General features: G+C 36.5%; 1 protein-coding gene across 2 annotated transcripts in view; it reads left to right on the top strand.

Moving 5' to 3' along the window:
• The window catches only part of igf2bp2a (insulin-like growth factor 2 mRNA binding protein 2a), a 77858-nt gene that overhangs the window by 36973 nt on the left and 19294 nt on the right, over positions 1-21591 (top strand). For both annotated transcript variants that reach the window (XM_032566835.1, XM_032566836.1), the window contains exons 3-8: positions 2720-2768; positions 8850-8901; positions 12142-12205; positions 14917-15207; positions 15353-15487; positions 20157-20279. In XM_032566835.1, the coding sequence (XP_032422726.1) occupies positions 2720-2768; positions 8850-8901; positions 12142-12205; positions 14917-15207; positions 15353-15487; positions 20157-20279 (714 nt within the window). The remainder of the gene's footprint in view (positions 1-2719; positions 2769-8849; positions 8902-12141; positions 12206-14916; positions 15208-15352; positions 15488-20156; positions 20280-21591) is intronic.

Consider the following 21591-nt stretch of genomic DNA (forward strand, 5'->3'; position numbering starts at 1 on the left):
GTTGGTACAGTGTCCATAGATGTAACTCTTCAAGCCATCCTTTCATCATTGTGACCTTTGAATGACATGTACATACAGATAATTTATTATTACACCTGTAATTTAAAAATGACTTCAAGAGACTTTTCCAACTTGTGGTTGAACTCCTCGCTAAATTAAATGACATAAAACTTAAATATATTTAAATCTGTATGAGTAAATCTGACAGAAACTTGGAAGGAAACGTAGCGGGTGGTCCAGGTGTCTTTTGCTTTTGAACCAAATATTAGTGGCGGCTATGCATAGCTTTGAACGTGTATGTGCAATTAAGCTTTTATGTGGATTAGGGAAAATTTAAAAGAGATTAAAATGTATGTGTCCAATTCCTGTGTTCCACCCTGGGAAAAACATACAGTTCAAAGAAATTATTAAAAGCCTCAAAATTAGAGGACAGTGATAATCATAAGATTTAAAAGGTTGATCTATGACTGTATTCGTCTGTAAGGTTATACTTTATGTTATGTAAGCTAGTTTAAAATTATGTTTGTTGTATTTTATAAAGTTTGACTTTTATACAATATGCTCTGTTGTTTTACTGAAAGTTTGGATGGATGTCTAAAGAGTTTGCTCCTTCTGTTTCTGCCCTTGAGCGACACAATTACTAAGAGACATGCCTTTCTGTCCAACTGCCAACAGGATTCTGTTCACTCGCTGCAAGAAGACAAATCCTGAGCCAAGGGGTTTTTTTTGCGCTTTTGCTTTTTGAGAAAATACGAAATTTGCGTCTGTGTCTGTGCATGCATTTGTTGCCCCTCTCTGGTAAAAATTCCTCCATTTCATTCATTACTGTCTCTCCTCCAGTTATACTCTTGAGGTAAATGCTTGATATGCTTTTTAAAAATGTCTTTTCAGAGTAACTTAGCTCCTCGGTCAGGGCAGTGCTGCACCGCACTCTCTCACTTTAATAGTGTTGTTAACAGCTTGTGGGCACGGGTGGTTTGTGTGACCTTGCTTTTTGAGCTGAAAGACTCGCTGAAGGCAGAGAGACAACGTGGAAACCCTGGAACCTAAAATGAGCAGAGTGGGATCTGGCTCCTAAATATTCTGATTAAGTTGTTAAAGATTTAGAGCTCATCAGATTTGGAACTCAGGTTTAAGCATCTTTGCTGTTTGAATCAACTAAACTGAAGGAAATAAATTACATTTCTGTTGACTCGTTTATGTCTGAGGTTGGATTTTGTATTTCATATTCTTGATGATTAATTCAAAACCAAAACCAGTTCTGATTAGGTCACCGAGGATGCAAACCCTTCATTTTACTCTAAACCGTGACTGAATTTTGTCCCTCTCGTGTCTTTTCTAATCATTCTGAGTGTGATGAGAATATAGATTATTATTAAACTCATGTATCTACATTGGCCAAAACAAATGGATCTGTTTTTATTATTAATATTTAATGGTTGTAGTAGTGAGAAATTATCTAAGCTTGATCTTTTGGCTTGAAATGTTGTATAAAAATATCAATAGAATTTTAAATCTAAAATATATTCCAATTTTGTCTGAAAGTAATCATGATCATTTCATTTACTTTTTAAAGCAATGATAATAACCACCCCCAATATTTTGGCTAGCACACCTGTCAGATTGATTTATATAAATATTTTTTAATGACTGAAATACAGAGAAAATAACAACCTTGAATCAGTTGCAGCGTCTATTAATATATTGTTACCTAGGATAATGATGATGATGATTATTGTTATTATTATTATTGTTATTAATAGTTATTATATTAATAATAGTTATTATGAGAAATAATATTTTTTGCTTTATTATTTACTTCACAATTTAGCAGAACAGTAATTATTTATCTAAATATATAATACAATAATGTGATCTGATAATTTATTTGCTTAAATTAATGTTACTTTTAAATATAAATAACTATGTTATACATAAATAATAATAATAATAATAATAATAATAATAATAATAATAATAATAATAATAATAATAAAGAAAAGTCAATAATAGTGCTTCTTTCATTCACCTTAAGCCCTCCCTCCAATGAATAAAGGATTTCATATTTACCTAAATAAGTTGGAGATAGTTTAAAACCATCGACACAATTTTACAGGGACTAAAAAAAGCATGTTATAACAAACTGATTTTTACTTGAAGAAATTAGTTTATGGACTATTGTCTTGTTTAAACAAATCTTATGGAGAATAAACACAACTGATAAAACTCCTGATATTTTGTTTTTTGTTGTTTTTTGTTGTCCCACTCTAAGATTATCATTTGTCCCCTTCTTGCCACTCTACAAAACTTTCTGGAGATACTCTTGCTCTTTATTAAAATTTATTAGAAATTCATTCATTAATTAATGAACGAAGATGTCTAATAATTAAGTTTCCTCATGGCCTTCGGATGATATTATCAGAAATGGCTAACCGTAGCCACACTGTTTCCCTCAGCATGTCTGGATCAGGTCTTGACTGACGATATTGAACATTGGTCTTCTTCCCATTGGTGAATAATGTGTACTTCTAGTATGAAATAATGTCTGATTGTGAATCTAAAGCTTTCCTCCTCAGTTGCTGTTACGATAAACCTGTTTACAAATAAACTATAAATAGAGTGACAGCTGGTTTTACTGTAAACAGATGACTGTAAATGTATTTGAGTTTGTGGTTCAGGTCCTTTAAATCCACTCCATCTGTGTCTCTCATCTCTGCAGGAGTCGGAAGATCCAGATCCGGAACATTCCCCCTCATCTGCAGTGGGAGGTCAGTTGTTTTCTATCTCTGTTTGTGTGTGTGTGTGTGTGTGTGTGTGTGTGTGTGTGTGAGAGAGACGGTGATGCCCAGTCGAACAGCAACAGGCGGCAAATAAACCAGTTTCCTGACAATGAGTCACCGGCCTTTGTAGTTTGGGCTGAAGTGTTTGTGAGCACGCGTTTCGGTCAGTGTTTGTTACCGTGGCGATGACACTGTGTCGTTGTGTCAACATCTGTGTCCCTGTGGGGGTCCAAGGTCTCTGTGTTCATATCTCTGCATTATCTACAGAGAAACTCAAAACATTTTAATGAATTGAAAAAGTATTTTTAAGAATTTAAGTGATTTTTTTGTGTTTAGTAGATCATGACATGATGCAAGACTTTCCTAAAACTCCACTAAGCTGGTAGAATCAAACCAAACTTTTATTTTCATTGGTTATTTTTGATCAATTATTTAATTTATCCCCATTTTTACTGCATTTTGTCCAAAAAGTAATTTTATTGACATTTTATTGGTATTTTTGAACATAACAGAAAATCATAACATAATCCCACTGCTGCTAAAATAATATAACATCTTGACTTACAAACCTTCAAAGCAATAACTGATTTCTAAATACATTTCAACATAAATCAGTGTTAGGTCTACATGTGGGCCTAATTTAGACCTGTATAAGAACAATATTTAAACCATTTGGACTACAAGTCATCTCAGCTTAGAAAGTCATAAAAAAGGCACAAAAGTCTGTGACTTATGGAAAAATTCACATCTTCATTTAATCCAGGATGAATGGATTTCATCTAGCTTTTTCATTATGGCAGAAATGTTCACTTAAAGAATTGTATGATTTGATTGATGAGAGCTGAAAATTGTGAAAATAGAGGCAAACATAATGGCTTATTTACATCTGTTTGAACTGTTCTCTGTATTGGAACCAAAGAAACAACAGCTGGAAACATAAATTTCATTTTGTTTTCATAAAAATAAAACTGTCAGTTCCAAAGCAGAAATCTTAATTTCCGACCAGATGTACACTCTGTCATCTAGCCGCGGCATATCTGCAACTCAGTTGCTCAGAGATGACTCAATGCTGACATAATATCTCCAAGGCAAGATGAGAAATGATTGTTCAATTTTTGGTTGTTTGCAAAAAAAAAAAAAAGAAAACTTGGAAGAAATGACAAGATGCACAAAAAGCCCCCAACTTGCATATTGTCTGAGCACACTACCATGTGAATGTGTAGCTAATTTATACTCTTATCTGACTTCAGTCATGGACAAAAGAAGTCTACATTTTGACTTTTGATAACCTTCTAAAAGCACATAGAAAAACTTTAACTTTTGGAATAAATGTAGCCAAATTTTAGCTTATGTAGACAAAGGTGCATTTAGACAGTGTTTAAATGCATTTTAAACAGAAATGCTCACACAGATAATTTTATCAATGAAATTTGTGTATTGCTATATTAATATGTAGACTAAAGCAGAAATATGAGACAAAAACAAGCCTAAGTTATTGATCAGAATACTGTTCTTCTGCTCTTTACAAACCATTGAGGCTATTTCAACTTGGTATTAGCTGATTATTTATTGGCTATGCTTTTATTAAGCCAGGAAATAGAATATTAGATTTCTTTCCGTTTGCTTGTCAGCAGCGCACAGGATCTGTTGCATCACTGCGTTGTTGTCCATTTATCTGGAGAGAACGGCAGTCATTTTGTCCCCATTCTGGCATCTCATCTGGCACTATACTGAATGTGATGGACCGTTTTAAGAATTTCTTTTCCCTTTTCATTTTTTTAAACCTGAATATACCTTTTCTGGTACATTTCTACATAAAGCACCTCAACACTGTTTGAAGAGTTAAACTACAGCTAACCTGGTTGTTGTGTTTTCTTTCCCGACAGTTACGTTAATCGTCTTTTATAATCTCTGGCCTGTTTATTCTAACTTTGACCAATATACATGTATTTCTATTTTCTGGTTGAATTTTGTGTTTGTCTGTAATCATTGTAAAACTGACAATTAAAAGCACAGATATTCTCCAAAACTGCGCTGGTATGCAGAGTTTTATCTGTTGCTGGAAAAGCAAAATTAAAATTCTTCAGATATGTAGACAAAGGTATTCATCTGAAAAATAAAAAAATAAAAACTCCGAACACCTAAACCCCCCCCCCCCCCCCCCCCCCCCAAAAAAAAAACATGAACCTTTGTTTCTTTTTCTGCAAGCACTTAATTTAAAACACATTTTAAGAGGGTACAACATGTTTGAGAATTTTCTAAAATAATTAAAAACAATAAAAAAAATTTGAATTGTCTACAATATGCATGCATCCCATACTTATATACTTGTACTTACAGTGGGGAGAACAAGTATTTGATACACTGTTGATTTTTCAGGTTTTCCCACTTGCAAAGCATGTAGAAGACTGTAATTTTTATCATAGCTACTCTTCAACTGTGAGTGATGGAATCTAAAACAAAAATCCAGAAAAATACAATGTATGATTTTTAAATAATTAATTTCCATTTTATTGTGTGAAATAAGTATTTGATACACCAGAAAAACGAAACTTAATATTTGGTACAGAAACCTTTGTTTGCAATTACAGAGATCAGACGTTTCCTGTAGTTCTTGACCAGGTTTGCACACACTGCAGCAGGGATTTTGGCCCACTCCTCCATACAGATCTCCTCCAGAGCCTTCAGGTTTCGGGGCTGTCGCTGGGCCACACGGACTTTAAGCTCCCTCCAAAGATTTTCTATTGGATTCAGGTCTGGAGACTGGCTAGGCCACTCCAGGACCTTAAGATGTTTCCTACGGAGCCACTCTTTAGTTGCCCTGGCTGTGTGTTTTGGGTCGTTATCATGCTGGAAGACCCAGCCACGACCCATCTTCAGTGCTCTTACTGAGGGAAGGAGGTTGTTGGCCAAAATCTCACGATACATGGCCCCATCCATCCTTCCCACAATATGGTGCAGTCGTCCTGTCCCCTTTGCAGAAAAGCATCCCCAAAGAATGATGCTTCCACCGCCATGCTTCACGGTTGGGATGGTGTTCTTGGGGTTGTACTCATCATTCTTCTTCCTCCAAACATGACGAGTGGAGTTTAAACCAAAAAGTTCTATTTTTGTCTCATCAGACCACATGACCTTCTCCCATTCCTCCTCTGGATCATTCAGATGGTCATTTGCAAACATCAGACGGGCTTTGACATGCGTTGGCTTGAGGAAGGGCACCTTGCGTGCACTGCAGGATTTTAATCCTTGACGGCGTAGAGTGTTACTGATTGTTTTCTTTGAGACTGTGGTCCCAGCTCTATTCAGGTCATTGACCAGGTCCTGCCGTGTAGTTCTGGGCTCATTCCTCACCTTCCTCAAGATCAATGATGCTCCACGAGGTGAGATCTTGCATGGCGCCCCAGACCGAGGGAGATTTTCTGTTATTTTGTATTTCTTCCATTTTCTAATAATTGCACCAACTGTTGTTGCCTTCTCACCAAGCTGCTTGCCTATTGTCCTGTAGCCCATCCCAGCCTTGTGCAGGTCTACAATTTTATCCCTGATGTCCTTACACAGCTCTCTGGTCTTGGGCATTGTGGAGATGCTGGAGTCTGATTGATTGAGTGTGTGGACAGGTGTCTTTTATACAGGTAACAAGTTCAAACAGGTGCAATTAATACAGGTAATGAGTGGAGAACAGGAGGGCTTCTTAAAGAAGAACTAACATGTCTGTGAGAGCCAACATTCTTACTGGTTGATAGATGATCAAATACTTATTTCACACAATAAAATGGAAATTAATTATTTAAAAATCATACATTGTATTTTTCTGGATTTTTGTTTTAGATACCATCACTCACAGTTGAAGAGTAGCTATGATAAAAATTACAGTCTTCTACATGCTTTGCAAGTGGGAAAACCTGAAAAATCAACAGTGTATCAAATACTTGTTCTCCCCACTGTATTTAAGTATATAATAGTCATAATTGGTGGAAAAATAAATAATTATTACAAAAAGTACAAAAAGTAATGGACTCACTGTAAATTATACACCTTCCAGCTCAATATTTATGCAAAATACATAACAGGGGCCATGTTTCTTTTTTATAGACTTTTACTCTTTCACTTTCTCTGTCTGGTTTCATTTTAAATATTTTACAGTGTGATAAACAAATAAATGACAACTACCATCTATAAGTCATTCTATTCACAACAAATACAGTTTTGAAAATCTAAAGTTCCACTCACCAAATCAGCCTATCAATCTAAGAATCCACAAGTTTTATTAACCTGCTGAACGTTCAGTGCATCCTTAATTTGACAAAAGACGTCTGACCCAAACTTAAGTCCAGTCTTTTTAAAGCAAAGGAAAACAATCTTATGCAAAAGTTAAACGCCAAACAGAAATATGTCTAAATGCTATTTGGGGATACACACATGAGAGCAGGACTGTAACGACCTACCTCATTAGAACACGACTGCACTGCATATCTGTATGGTGAAAGGTATAGTTCCTGTGGAAAGCATTCAAGTTTTTAAAGTCAATTAGCATTTTATAAAAAGTTATAGACTAATTTCCCCAAACGATGTTTGCAAAATTGGTCAAAAATTGGGTAGCTGAACCAAGTTTCACACACTGGTGTTTTTTTTAAAATTATTTTTCATTTTTTGATTAGAAAATGGGTGCATGTTTAACTTTGAACAGCAGAGTAAATCAACATGCTGTTAGTACTGATTAAATGATTGCGTTAATTATAAAAAATCAGTAACAACAGAAAAATACCTTAGTGTAGAAAAAGCATTCATATGTAAATTACATGAAAACAACTTTCCAGAGGGTTCACAACTCCAATATCGAGGGAAACTAATGAGGGAAAATCAGGAAGAGTGCTTCTAAGGGCCTTACAACATACTCGCTAAAGTTTCTCTACATCAATAATGTATTTGTCCTTCCAGTGGAGGGAAACTTTAATTTTCTCCCCCCCTTCAATGAAATTTTGCTAATTAAAAATGAACTATACACTTTCCGTTCCTGCTTTTACTTGCTTGAAGAAATGATCTCCATTCATTATTTAGTAAAGAGTTCAGGCAACTCAACTCAAGGTGAACAAACATACCGAGATATAAAATGTCAGAATGATGCATTATTCTGTGAATAATTTCACTTCTGTTGCTGTTGAAACAATATCATAGCAACATCTGTGATGGACCTCAACGACTTCTCACAGTGTTAACTTAGAGCTGCAGTTTAAAACATGTTTTATAATGAACTATAAAACATTTTTTGTCATCGTGCAAGTCTGTTTCCAACTTAAATATAAGAGTCCTTACAGTTAATTACATAAAAGCTTACATAGAATTTCTACACAAGTAGAAGCAGTACAGTCATCCTTCATAGATGAGACAGGATTTATTTAAAAGAGGGTTATGTTAAAAGTTATGTCTCGGGTCTGGATTTGGTTAGAATTTGCTTCATAAAAAGTTAGAAATTATTCTGCTTATGGATCGAAATTATGATAATCATTATACTGATGTTTTTGTGTCTTGTGAAAATGGGTCTATGAGAAAACATGAGGTGATGTCTGAAGAAAGGCAGGAATCACTCAGGCAACCGACCTGAAAAATTCAATCTGGATTATTATTTACTATTTAGTAGCATACCTTAATGCACAACTACTGTATCTTCTGGAATTAACCCAATGATGACAAAAATAAAAGCTCATGCATTTTCTGCAAATTACTAGCTTTATTCTTTACTTTTTTTCTAATTTGCGTGACAAAATTCAGACATTTTTTTAAAAGTAACTTTGCTTTTTTATTGTTTAATTATCATCAAGTGTGTTTTACAGATTCCTAATACACTTTAAGATGCAAAGCTGAAGTATTTGATGTCTACTTCATCAACAAAACTTTATTATAACCCAGGTTGCTGTGCTCTAATTAGTGGGAACCATTGTAATATCTTTAAGAATTTACTCTACCATTTTCTTTTGGACATTGTCGTTTAAAAATTGAGTGCTATAAACTCTGCTCTGTCCCGCTCTGTGTATTTATGCCTCTAACCTGAACTCTGCTCTCTCCCCTCAGGTTTTGGATGGCCTTCTTGCTCAGTATGGTACTGTAGAGAACGTGGAGCAAGGTACAGTACCCAACTCCTTGATCATCACACGTTTTGTATTCACTTCATCCTTCTCCAACTGTTTGACACATGTGTCTTTTTAGTGACACACACACAAAAACAGCCAGACCCCCCAGTGAGTCACGACCCCCTGCGTGACTCTGCTTCCTCATTATCATCACCACACACATCCATTATCTAAACATAACCTATTTCTGCATGTGATTCAGTCTTTATCATCTTGTCTGTCTCTGTGCATTAATGTTTAAGCCAGAGACAGGATGAGGCTCTAAATAAGAAAAGTCTGCCACCCCTGGGCCTGTTAGCGTATGGATTGAAGTGGGCAGACATGGAGGAAATCCAGGAATAATGCGCCTGTGTATTCGAGTTTTGCATCTCTCTTGGGATGCAGCATTGTGGTAACGGGGGGAAGACACAGCAGGCGCCTGTGGTGAAGCTTCTGAACTCACTCGTGGTGTGTGTGGAGGATTTTGGATTTTGCTGTCTGTACATGAGCAGACATGCAAGGTGGGGGGGGGGGCAAATAGACACCTAAAAATGCAAGCTTGAGAAAAAGAAAAATTCTTGGCACACACTTACTTACTGACGGATTCTCTGTGTGCTAAAACAGCCAGGATGAGCTACCTCCCACTGTTGTGATGACAGGTGCTGAAAGAGAACCCAGCAGAGAAATTATTTTACGCCTAAAGTTTTTAAAACAGTTTGCTTCATTCTCTACCAAACACCACCAGGGAATTTCCTCCTCCGGTTGTCTCTTCAAACATCACCGGTTACTCTGAATTACCAACAGAGCCACCTCGTCTTCTCATTGTTCCGGCTTTCCCGCCTTATGTCACTTCTCCCTGCTTCACTTCCTGCACTCTGGTTACCTTTTTTTTTTTTTAGAGCAGTCCCATATATGTGTGTAGTGGCGGGACAGAGCTGGCTGTGAGGGCGAACACAGTGCCAGACTCTGTCCATGTATCCTCTCTGCCAGCTAGACACCATCACTGGATTTAACCCTTCCTGGCTCAACTTTGACTGACTCACAATATTTTTGGCCGTTAAATGATGTTAGCTCTCTACTTTCAGCGTTTTATGTAAGCTTTAGAAATTGGCCTAACAATTACGGAGATTTGGAGAGATCATTTTAACATTGAGGGGATTTGGCAGCGTGACCTGGTAGCTCTTGTGTGTTGTGTTTGCTAATCAGAGTAACGTTGCTTATTTGAGTTTCCGACTCGGTTGGCACTGGGCTGGATATGGGCCAGGATTTATCACCAGCTGTCAAATGTTACAAAAGACTGAATGATAAGTGCATGACATAAAAGAATACCAAACATAAATCTCAAAGAAAAAATGTGATTGCTTTTGGAGTACAAACATCTGGACTCTCTTTTAATCTTTTAATCGGATCCAGTTCAATAATTCTTTAGACTTTATGAAGGTTTAAACTTTTTATTTGGTATGTTTCAGCTTTAGGCGAGTATTACAATTTTTTTATTGACATCATTACGTCTCACCCATGAATGGGTCAAGTATAAAAAGCCTCCTAAATTCAGGTGATAAGCAAGTGTTGTATTGACACATAGCTGACAACTTTTCAAGAACCAATTTTAAGCAGTATGTTTGGCACTCTTTTACCGGCAGCCATTGAAAAAGACACCATACAGTAAGTTGTGACTCGTTTAGTCAAATCTGAAAAAAACCAAAGATAACACAATTTCCCACAAAGTCAAATGACATTTTTGGATCAAAAAGCAGGAGAATTTAAGCTGGAAACATGGCAAATTGTAGAATATCTACTAAAAGATTATGTGTTTTGCACATGCTGTATCATGTTTTTGCTGAATTTGTTTCAAACGCATGACATTCAGATAAATCAGCCTCCACAGTATTTGACATTTCTGGTAAATCCTATAGATTTTTTTTTCTTGCCTTAGTCACATCTTTTAGAGTTAAGTGGAACAAACTAAACTGGATTTGAGTTTGAGAGAAGCGTCAGGTGCTTTATGTCATAAACTGGAATTAATCGATTAGATTAAAATAAGTTCAAGCTATTCAACTATTGTGTGGCTCAACTTCATCTGAGCAGATTTGCCAAAAAAATGCCGGATGGTATTGCTCACCAGGATTCATTAACATAACTCATAGATGCACAATGCAGAGTAATGATTTTATCATTTACTGGAAACATTTCTGACTTGATTAGTATTTAAAGATCCTAGACTCCGATCAATGTAAAAATAGTGTAAATTGAAAAATGGTTTTAGTCACACTTATGTTATGGAAACTCTTAGAAATGAATCTAGGTGTGATGTTGGTGATTTAAATCACATTTTTTGTCCTTAACCTAGCAAGGTTGTACTGCTCATTTAGTGGAAATAGTTTTTTCCTCTAAACTGTTTCATTTTTCCTCCATTTTCCTAATTTGTAAGTGAAAGCTGCACTATACAGTATGTTTTCATTGTCAACTGCAAGAACGCCACAAAAAATGAAATGCAACAAAAGTGCAAAGATAAACAAAAAAAAAAACCTTCAGTAAATCTAGAGAATAGCCACGAAACCTCTTTACAGTCTTGTCTGTTTGGAAACAGGAACAAAAATGTATTTGAGGAAAACCTTTGGGCAGAGCTGTACATTACATTGTTGGACGTTCAATATAACTGAGGCTATCACATTTTTCTGTACTTTAGCTTTAGATTCAGCTTTTTTACCTTTAAACTGAGTTAAATAATCAGCTCATCATCCAAACTGATCACCTGATTAAGCTGATTGTGTTGTTTGTCACTGCTTGTAATAGATTCTCTAATTAACATCTTTCTCTGAATCAGACCTTGTGTGATCTCTGTGGATTCACACACTCTGCTCTGCTCTGTCTTCGCAGAACAACCCTCGACCACCTATCTAGTCAAGGTGTGTCTCTGTTGTGTGCTTCATCTTCGTTAATTGGCGATTATTTGCCATGTTCAGGCGGTTATGTCGGACTCAGATCCGTTTTTGTGAAAGTGACAGCGAGGCCTTTGTGTTAAGCAGCTCCGTTTTGTAGAGGAAGCAGCAGGGTTTGGAGAGAAGCCAGCAGGCTGATGGCTGTAATGGATTCACAGAGACAAGCAGCTTTCTGGGTCGCCACGGGAACGTGGACGCGTGTCCAACTCACCTACAGAAAACAACAAAGACCTGATATGTCCATGTGTACTCCATTGTTTGCTGTATCTCATGTTTTTCTTTATCTCTCTCTCTCCTTGTCTTGTCCCACAGTGAACACTGACACAGAAACAGCAGTGGTGAATGTTACATACGCAACCAAGGAAGAAGCTAAAGTGTAAGCAGCACAAATAATGTTACTTATGAGTAACACTCATGTGCAGATGACAAACTGCAAATTTGAGCACTGTAGTTCATCGATTCTGTGCTTAACAAACTGTGAATTGTAAGATCAAAGCCAGTATATTTAGAGGAACATGCATATACCCTAAATATAAACACATTTAAACAGGAAGTTGCAACATCATGCAGAATATGGTTTTAGTTAACATTAAAGATAAAACATTTAACTGTCTTAAGTGCCAAGTAATAGCCTGTGTAGATTCCTGAAAAACTAACATTTTGGCGAAACGATTGTGTCTAACATTTCAGGTAAAGTTGGGGACACACTATACAACTTTCACAATCACTACTGACTTTTAAAAAAAGAATCGGTGCTCAAGTTCACACTAACAGACTGGTTTTTGTTTTAACTGAGGACGTGGCGAAGGATCACAGGTTACAGGATTTTTTTATACCAACTAAAAAAAACAACTGACTTGCAAGGGTGAAAGTTTGAAGGAACAAACATTCCAATAATGCTTGTCCAGAACAGAAGATTATTTCTGAATTTGGACTAAATATAAAGAAATACAATTAAAAATGCTTATGATTTGGATGGTGTGGACTCCATTCTTTTTTTTCTTTTTTTTTTTACTGATAATGAGAGTTTAAAATAGATATATTTAAGGTTGTGGGTTTGTGGGTTTTTTGGACTTTGAATGTGCATATTTTACATCAGTGCTACGTGGAAAATATGTTATTCAGAAACATTCATTAATTATATGCTCAGTGCTGTTTTCCATTCATTTTCATTATGTATAGTAACAAATAAAGTAAAAAAAAAAAGGAAAAGTCAGCTCATAGCTGCCATGCAGCTTCTCTTTCTCGTTGGCTGTGGGGAACATGCATTTGCAGATGAGTCAGAAGTCAGCTCACCCAACACGACTCCATCCAGATCCGCCTCTAGAAATTAAACATGCTTGTTGACTGCGAGTAAGGTCAAACTGGGTCAATTCCCTCACACACCTGCAGACTCCAGTTTTCACCTCATATCACACTAACAGTTTTTTGTGCCAATTGGACAAAAAGCTTTATTCATTTACTATTTGATCTTCATTACACAGGTAACTTGAGCTACGCAGATAACTAAGGAGCTAAATGTTCCTACAAAGTCTGTAAAATTGGTCAGATCTGCCATCCATTCATCATGGCTATGTTATTTTGTCTTCTTTTATAGAGTGATGTAATTACTCTGTATAAAAGACCTTACAATATTTTGCAGAGTCGCTTTAAAAATGTACCCACATTATATTTAAAACTATGAGGGTTTTGATGTCCATCATAGACGTAACAAGCTGCTGTCATGTTTTACCAGTAGGTTATAACTCGGACTCACAATCAAATCTGAAGTAATGGAAATCCTAATGTTGAATCTTTGCGTCTATTACATACTGACAACAAGATTTTTAAGCTGTTTCTTTGACCAATATCAACCAAAATTCATTGAATCTAAAGAACTCACTGTGATTAGATGTAATTGTTGTTTGTTTTGTTTTAAATTAATGCATCATCATCCAGAATCTGCACAGAGACACAGAATGTTTTTTTTTCTTCCATGTAATGGGAAGAATTTGTGCTTTAAAAATACCCTTAGCGATGGAGTCGTGGCTTTTAAAACACACAATTTTCTCTCAGTCATCCATAGCGCTGTAGCTCATATTTTTCAGAAACCTAACGCTCTGAAATCAGGCGCCAGACTGAACACATTTTTGTTGGTAGAGCAATATATTCCAGAGGACAGCTTTGGAAGCTTTTTTTTGTGATCTATCGCTGTAAGTGTTGTGAGAAATTAGAGACTGGACGTGTGTGACTTTTCTGTTTTTCTCCACCTTTACTGCATAGTTTCTGGTAAATGTCACTCTGGTTTCAAAGCTTGGACAAATTTGGGGTCAAATTAATTAAAATTGGCTAAGGACTTTTTTCATCTTGTCATGAAATCTTGAGAACATTTATGTTCTATAGAAATTCACAATCTTTAGGTAATCCACAAATTTGAAAGAAAAAATATCTTGGGAAGCTGTTTAGTTCAGATTATATGAAGCAGCTCAAAAACAATCTCATAATAATATACAGGTTTAAGATTTCAGGAGAATATTTATTGTACAGAATATTATTATCAGAGTGACATATTTAATGTGCTTATTTTTTTTGTAATTTTGATGAGTACGATTTCTCTTCAAAAATACATTTTAAAAATAGAAATATTACATAATCTCTATGGTTTACACACTCATAAGAAAGATTTCTGACTTCACAGTTATCTACCAGACAGACACTGACACACTCCTTAAGGAGTGTAAGCCACACAAAGTTATTGTAAAGAAGCTGAGTATTAAGAGACTTTCCAGAACATTGATGGAAAGTTTAGTGAAGGATAAAAGGGTACAAGTGATAGAGAGATATCCAAGGCTTATAATTTGGATAGAATCAGTGTTTGGGGTGGGCGTGGCAGGGATAGTAAAAGCTATGGAGTTAATTACAGCTTCCCCTTTCCACTGTGTCCTTGGGCAAGGCACTAAAGTCCAAGTTGCCTTCAAATTTGACTTGTGTATTAATGTGCATGTGCTTGGGTAAATGAGAATGTAAAAGTGCTTTCAGTGATAGACAGGACCACTCAAAGTTCAATATTTCCTCTCTGTTTCTGCCTCCCTCTCTTCCTACCCTCAGAGCAATTGAGAAGCTGACAGGACACCAGTTTGACGACTACGCCCTAAACGTGTCGTACATCATGGACATGGATGGCGCCTCGCCCGTCCAGGCTCCCCGAACGCGGCGCGGAGGCCGGTCCTCCCGGGACCAGGGCACCCCCCAGCCCGGACCATCTGGAGGCTTTGGTTCGCCCCGTCTCAGACAGCCTGACTTCCCTCTGCGGATGCTTGTGCCGACTCAGTTTGTGGGAGCAATCATTGGGAAAGAAGGCCTGACCATCAAGAATGTCACCAAACAGACACAGTCCAAGTACGCGTTTTAACTCAGTTAAAAAGTTTCTACTGTCAAGTTGGATTTATTGTCCATTATCCCAAAAATAGAGAGCATAATCAATTTATCCAAGTCAAATTAACATAGATCTGTGAGCCATCTGATTTCCACATCCGTCCTTCAGGGTGGACATCCACCGGAAGGAAAATGCAGGCGCAGCAGAAAAACCCATCACCATCCATTCAACACCCGAGGGATGCTCGTCTGCCTGCCGGATGATCCTGGACATCATGGAGAAGGAGGCCAACGAGACCAAGACGTAAGCCCACATGCAGCTTCCACAAACAAACACGCGTACCACTGGCCGTAAATATACAATCCCATGTGGAGATTAACCATCATGTCTTCAGGGCTATAATCTCATCCTTTAACCCTGCATGCACACTTTTAAATCTCACTCTGCACTCCTTTCTGCCTGGACCACTAACACAGTAAACACGGATACTTATCCAGGCAGGCACGTGATTGCAGCTTAGTGTCTAAGAGTCCAAGCCGGGAGATCTAATTGGGTTTGACACTTTTAACGAGACTCCGCACCTTTTTTATGGCTCTTTGAGCTTCTTCTTGGCGTAAACAGCAACCTTTATTCTGTTGTTTATTTGCTTTTATTTGTGAGCATGCATGTGAATGCAGAACAGTCACAAAGCCATTTTTTTAAACACAGGACATTGTGTTTTCATTTATGTAATTTTTTTTTATGTATCAAGAGTTTTCTTGTGCTGGTTTTTGATCAAGCCTTGTTCTATTTCACATGCTTCTCATTGAAATAGAAAATATTACTAGTTGTTTGATGTGTAGAGCTTGTCCTGGTGGACAAAGACATAAGGAAAAGCTAATTTAGATCAGGATATTGAAGTAGTACTGTGATATTTGCTAGAACCACCAGAGAGGTGGAATCTGCAAAAAATACACATATTTATCTTAATCATTCTGTGGACTGATTTTGATCACCGGTCTAAATGTTGTAATATTCCTTAATGTTCAAAAGTCCAAGTGTTCCCAAACTGACTTTATTTTATTCATGATTTCAGCACCTTTAAAGCATCAAACTATAGTTTAGAGAATTTATTCTACTCTATTGGGTAGCATAAAAAAAACATATTCTGAATAATGTTATTAATCAGAATATTATTAATTCTGATGAATAAAATCCAAATTATGAGTTGAACATAATCAATAAACCAGATTTACAAAGATTAATTCTGTTTATGTTGCTAGCCAAAGTTGCCACAAAGTGCTTGTGGTGACTATGGAAACATTTCCATAGTCCATTTGGCTGTTTCTATGGAAACAGCCAAATGGAAAGAATTTGACGTTGTTTAATGAAGGGTAAAAATGGCCCACTCTGCGGCTCTAAGCATAATTGGACATCTTTTTTTTCCCATGTCCTCAAATTTTTGAAGCCAATCAAATTTACATTGCAAATTCGTTTACAGTGCTTATTTATCCAATCAATAAAACAAATGGACAAAATTTAATTTTCTTCATTTTGTGATTTAACACACCTATCATCTGGTCTCCATAGCAACAACTAAATGGTAATTAAATTGTTTCAGGGTGGAAAAATAACCTGCCCTACAGTTCTGACCATACGCGTCCTTTAAAAATGACATAGTTAATAATATTAATATTGCATAACATTACATAGTTCGAGAGATGTAAAGAATAATTTTATTAGAAAAGTCATAAAGAGAGATGAGAGATACAGAAAGTTTAAATACACAATGACAGCTATGTAGAGAAAAACACATTCAAAATTGGTATCAGCCCATCCAATGGTCAAATCTTATGTCTCTTATATTTATTTTTCATTTTAATATAAGTTATTAAAACAGTTATTACCTATTAAATTTATTTATTCTAACTTTATAAAACTTTATTTTATATTTTTATCTCTAATAATTTTAATCTTTTTCATTTCTTTTAAATTAAGCTTGCTAAACCAATAAAAATTCCTTCATTGTATAGTTTTGTAGAATGTCCTTAATAAACCAACTCAGCCACGTTTATTTTCTCAGTCTTCTAATTCAAATAGTTGTATAATCTGCAACCTGGTTCCCATGACAACAGGCAAGCATCAACATGATAAGTGGAAAGGATCAAGTCACAAAAAATTTCAATATGAATTAATATACTAACATTGGAGAGTAACACAGTGTTACCAAATGTGTAGGGAAGTAATATGACTGTAAAAATGTACAATGTTACAAAGTGGTGACCTTTGGCCAAAAGAGTTGTAACTTATTTCATTTATCTATACTTTTTTTTAATTAATTTATGCATTTATTAAAGATGTTATTATTTGATAAATGTTCTTCTTTGTTTATTTTGACCTACGTTGTATTTCATTGTTAACATTTATCTAACTGCAGCTGTCCTCTAATTTAAAGACTTAACATGGATGTCACAATTTCTTAAAATATGCAGTTTTTATTTGATATACAGAAAAAAAGGATTTTACAATCTGCATACATTTCTGAATGTTGTAATAGAAAAAATATAACCAGTGTTCATTAAGTCTGGGTATTGTTGCTGTAAGGTATTTTTATTATTATTATTATTACTACACTCAAAGTGAAAGCAAAGGAGTTTCAGTGTTTGAGTTGGTGTAACCTACCTCGATCAGTCAAGCTCTAATCCTGCCTTCAAAAGTGCCTTCAATGACGCCCACACCTCTGAGATAAGTCAACAAAGGGACAGCGAGTGCCTTGCCTGGGTGCCACACCTGCAGGAATAAAACCGGTCGCCCCTGCCTTCCTGCGCCCTGTGATTTCACTCAGCCTTAACACACTGAAACTCAAACCACAAAACCCACACATCTGCCATTCCCTCTCACTTCACCCCTAACTAATGTCAGCCTGCAGCATAGATTTGTATTTGCAGATTGCAGCCCCCCCCGTCTCTGAAGACACGCCACGTCTGAGAGCAAGCCCTGATGAAACCCCCAGCATCTGGCCACCCTCCACCACACCCCGCCACATCCCTGATTCACATTCACACCCTGTAATTGGCACACAAAGCAGAAATGCATATAATGCAGAAGTTGCACTCCTCCTTTTCCTGTAAATGATCATAATGCCATCTGCTCCCATCAGAGGCAGATGTGGTGAAATCATACTTTGTTTGAACCTTTAAAAGTGATGACTTTTTGCAGTTAATATTTTGTCAGCACTAGTAGCGCACAGGAAGCTTTTTATTGTCTAATTGCAGGTATATTATCTTCATGTTTGCAGAAGAAAATATATGTTTGGCTTTATATATAAAATTGTCCAAGCAAAATTGTGCATTTTTCTCATCCTGCATCTTTACTCCACAATAGCTGAATGTTATTTCAAAATAATAATTATCTGTACTAAACACAACAGAAAATGTGACTCACCTTCCATTGCTTTCAAATTACATGGAAAAAAAATCCTCTAGAAAAACATGAATCATCTGTTTCAAAGTATTATTTTTCTATCTATTTTCTGTCCTAACATTTTTTTTCTGGTCTTCAATTTGGTTTGGGTTACCTCAAATTACCTTCAATGTTAGGTTTGTTTCTTTAGACTCATGTTGGAAAGTTATTATGAAGAAGTACATAAACTAACTGAGTTCTGCTGTTGTGATAAAAAGTAGGGAATGTTTTATAGGAAAGAATGCAAGAACTGTAGTTCTTCATATCAAATCAAATTGCTTTGTTGTTTTTAATCCCCTAAAACAACAAGCCTTTTCAGGCAAAAAGGCTTGTTGTGGTCTGAGGGATTTTCTCAGTTGCACTTTCTTGTTTGTTTTGAACTTTTGAGCACAAAGGAATTCTTATTGAAATCAAATAGAATCAAAAACTAATTCCAGGAACACTTTCAGCTTCCTTTCCACAACACACCCAATGTAGTGTGAAAACATTTAATGGACAATATTTACTAAATAGACTGTTTGTTTCTTTGATAAGGTAAGACTCTTTGCTACCCCTTCCTATAGACCAGGGGTGTCCATAGTAATTTATTGTACCTCAGAATGATTTCATGCAGCCCTGATTGGCTGATCAACTATAGTAAATTGGACAACAGACGTTACTCCAAATTACTTGTAATGTTGGATAAATACAGCAAGAATTTCTTTTTTTGATAGAATATTTTGCAGAGGAAAATAGACCAAAAAAACTAGGAAAAGAAATGTGAAAGGGTTGTATTCATGAAATTGGTTTCACAAACATCCAAGGCTTTTTTGCAGATAGACATTGAGTTACAGCTCTATAAGCTAGAAAAATCTAAATATTTAATTCAAATATTGTGCATTTATTTTTAATTGTTGAGCATCTAAAATGAAACAAAAGAAAATGCACTCATAATTTAAAAAAAACAATTTTTTAAAAAGTAAAATGTAAACTTGAGATATTCAGCTTTTTAATTTCAAAAGCTGTGTTTAAACACACTGGATTTTTTTTGTCTTTATTCCTGATTTCCTTTAATATTATTTAGAAAACAAGATCCCTGCGCAAGAGTAGAAATAAATAAATTCTAGTACAGTTTGCTTTGTGCTCTGGAGAAACTCGTAATTGCATCTAAAGCATGCTCATGTAGCCTCAAAACCTGTCATTTAAACACTTAAAAAATTCAGGCAAAGGAAGCTGGATAGCAGCTCAAAAATATTTTTTGACCTTCCAACAGAGGTTGCTGTCCTGTAAATACTGCATTAGCTAAATCACTAGACAGTTACAGGAATCTATATGGGTTACATCTGATCTGCTTCTTATGAATGTCTCTGGAAACATAAAGAGATCAATCGTTTAGCTGATTTATCAGAAAAAGTCCTGTGCTTACAGCAGCATTTGCTACGAGGCAGCTGCCCACATTCCACAACATTCCTGACACCCTCGCTGAGGTGTCAGCGACACTCAGTGGAGCCAGTCATCGCAACTAACCTTTTATGTGTTTGTGTGTTGGTAGGACAGAGGAGATCCCTCTGAAAATCCTTGCCCACAACAGCCTGGTGGGCCGACTGATTGGGAAGGAGGGCCGCAACCTGAAGAAGATCGAAGAGGAGACAGGGACCAAGATAACCATCTCCTCGTAAGTCAGCCGCTGGGCACTCAATCATTTACATGTCGCCACAGGCTGATGAATAATTAAAACGACGGCTCTCGGATTGATTGAAAAAGTTTATGACTCGAGAAGAAAAAATCTTGTTATGAATGTAAGGCAGAAATTTAAAGAAGACCGACTTTAAATGCAGAATCTCTTTCAGCTGTGGATGGCAGGATGGGTCAGGTATATTTAATACTATGATGTTCAATAATGTGGAGGATGCAAATGAAGGAATACATCGTAGAAATCTTCGTGGAAACTACATCAATGAAATTCCAAACTTTTCCAGACTGCATTGTAGCATTGTGGTCACTTTCTCTGACCCACTCTCTACTTTTCCCAAACAAACAAATGAAAAAAAAAAAATTATGGAAAGTTAGAAATAATGTTTAAATTCTTCTCCACCCTAATTTGACTTCTGTCCGGTTCTGTCCGACTCATCCTGTGTGCCTCAGTCTGCTGGGGAGATAAGCGTCTCTTCATCCAGACTCACACAGGAGCTATAAAGGAACTGAATGAACATCCTAAAGTCGTATATCACTGCCGCATCTGCAAACACAGTTGAAACGCTTTGCCCGAGTTGACGCCATTGAGGTGGAAAGTGCTAAATCATTTCCATGCTCTCAGTATTAAAGCCACCCAAGATCTTTAAATCTCAGCAATCTGTGGCACTGACCCATTTACATTTTGGCTCCCGGGGACATGCAAACACATCCAGGTGCACAAAGATCAGCTTACTCACTCTTTGTGTCAATGGCATTGCACTGAATATTTTCTTCAGTGCGAAAGTCAACTTGGTGGTAAAATACAGAACATTTTGAGCATCCAGTCCAGCCTGACATGAGGCTCTCTCTGTAGGAGCAGGAATCGCATCCTGCTGAGCTTAACCACAACACATTGCGGAGAGATAGACTTGATGCTGCTTTAACCAACTGAGAAACAGGATTTTCTGTTTCATGGAGCCACACCCTCCTTCCTGAATGTTTCTTTTTGTCTTTTTCTGTTATTCCACCTAACTGAGTAGTTAAAAGTGAAAATGTGTTGAGTTGATTATGGCTCCCTTTCCCCAGGATATGAGTGAGGAGGTGATTACACTCCATTTGACTGAGTGTGCTCAACCTGCTCTGAGAAACAGATGGAGATCCTTTTGGGCAAACTGGTGATTCTGTGAAGCATCCTCTGTTTTTCTAAAGGAAAATGGACTGAAAAGTATAAACTGCTGTATAAAACTGAGGCGAATTGTTTTATGGAGCCGTAACTTTGATGAGTACTTTGATTTTCCAAGAAACGGTCTAAA

The sequence above is a fragment of the Xiphophorus hellerii genome, chromosome 7 (assembly GCF_003331165.1).
Source record: "Xiphophorus hellerii strain 12219 chromosome 7, Xiphophorus_hellerii-4.1, whole genome shotgun sequence".
Classification (NCBI taxonomy): Eukaryota; Metazoa; Chordata; class Actinopteri; order Cyprinodontiformes; family Poeciliidae; genus Xiphophorus; species Xiphophorus hellerii.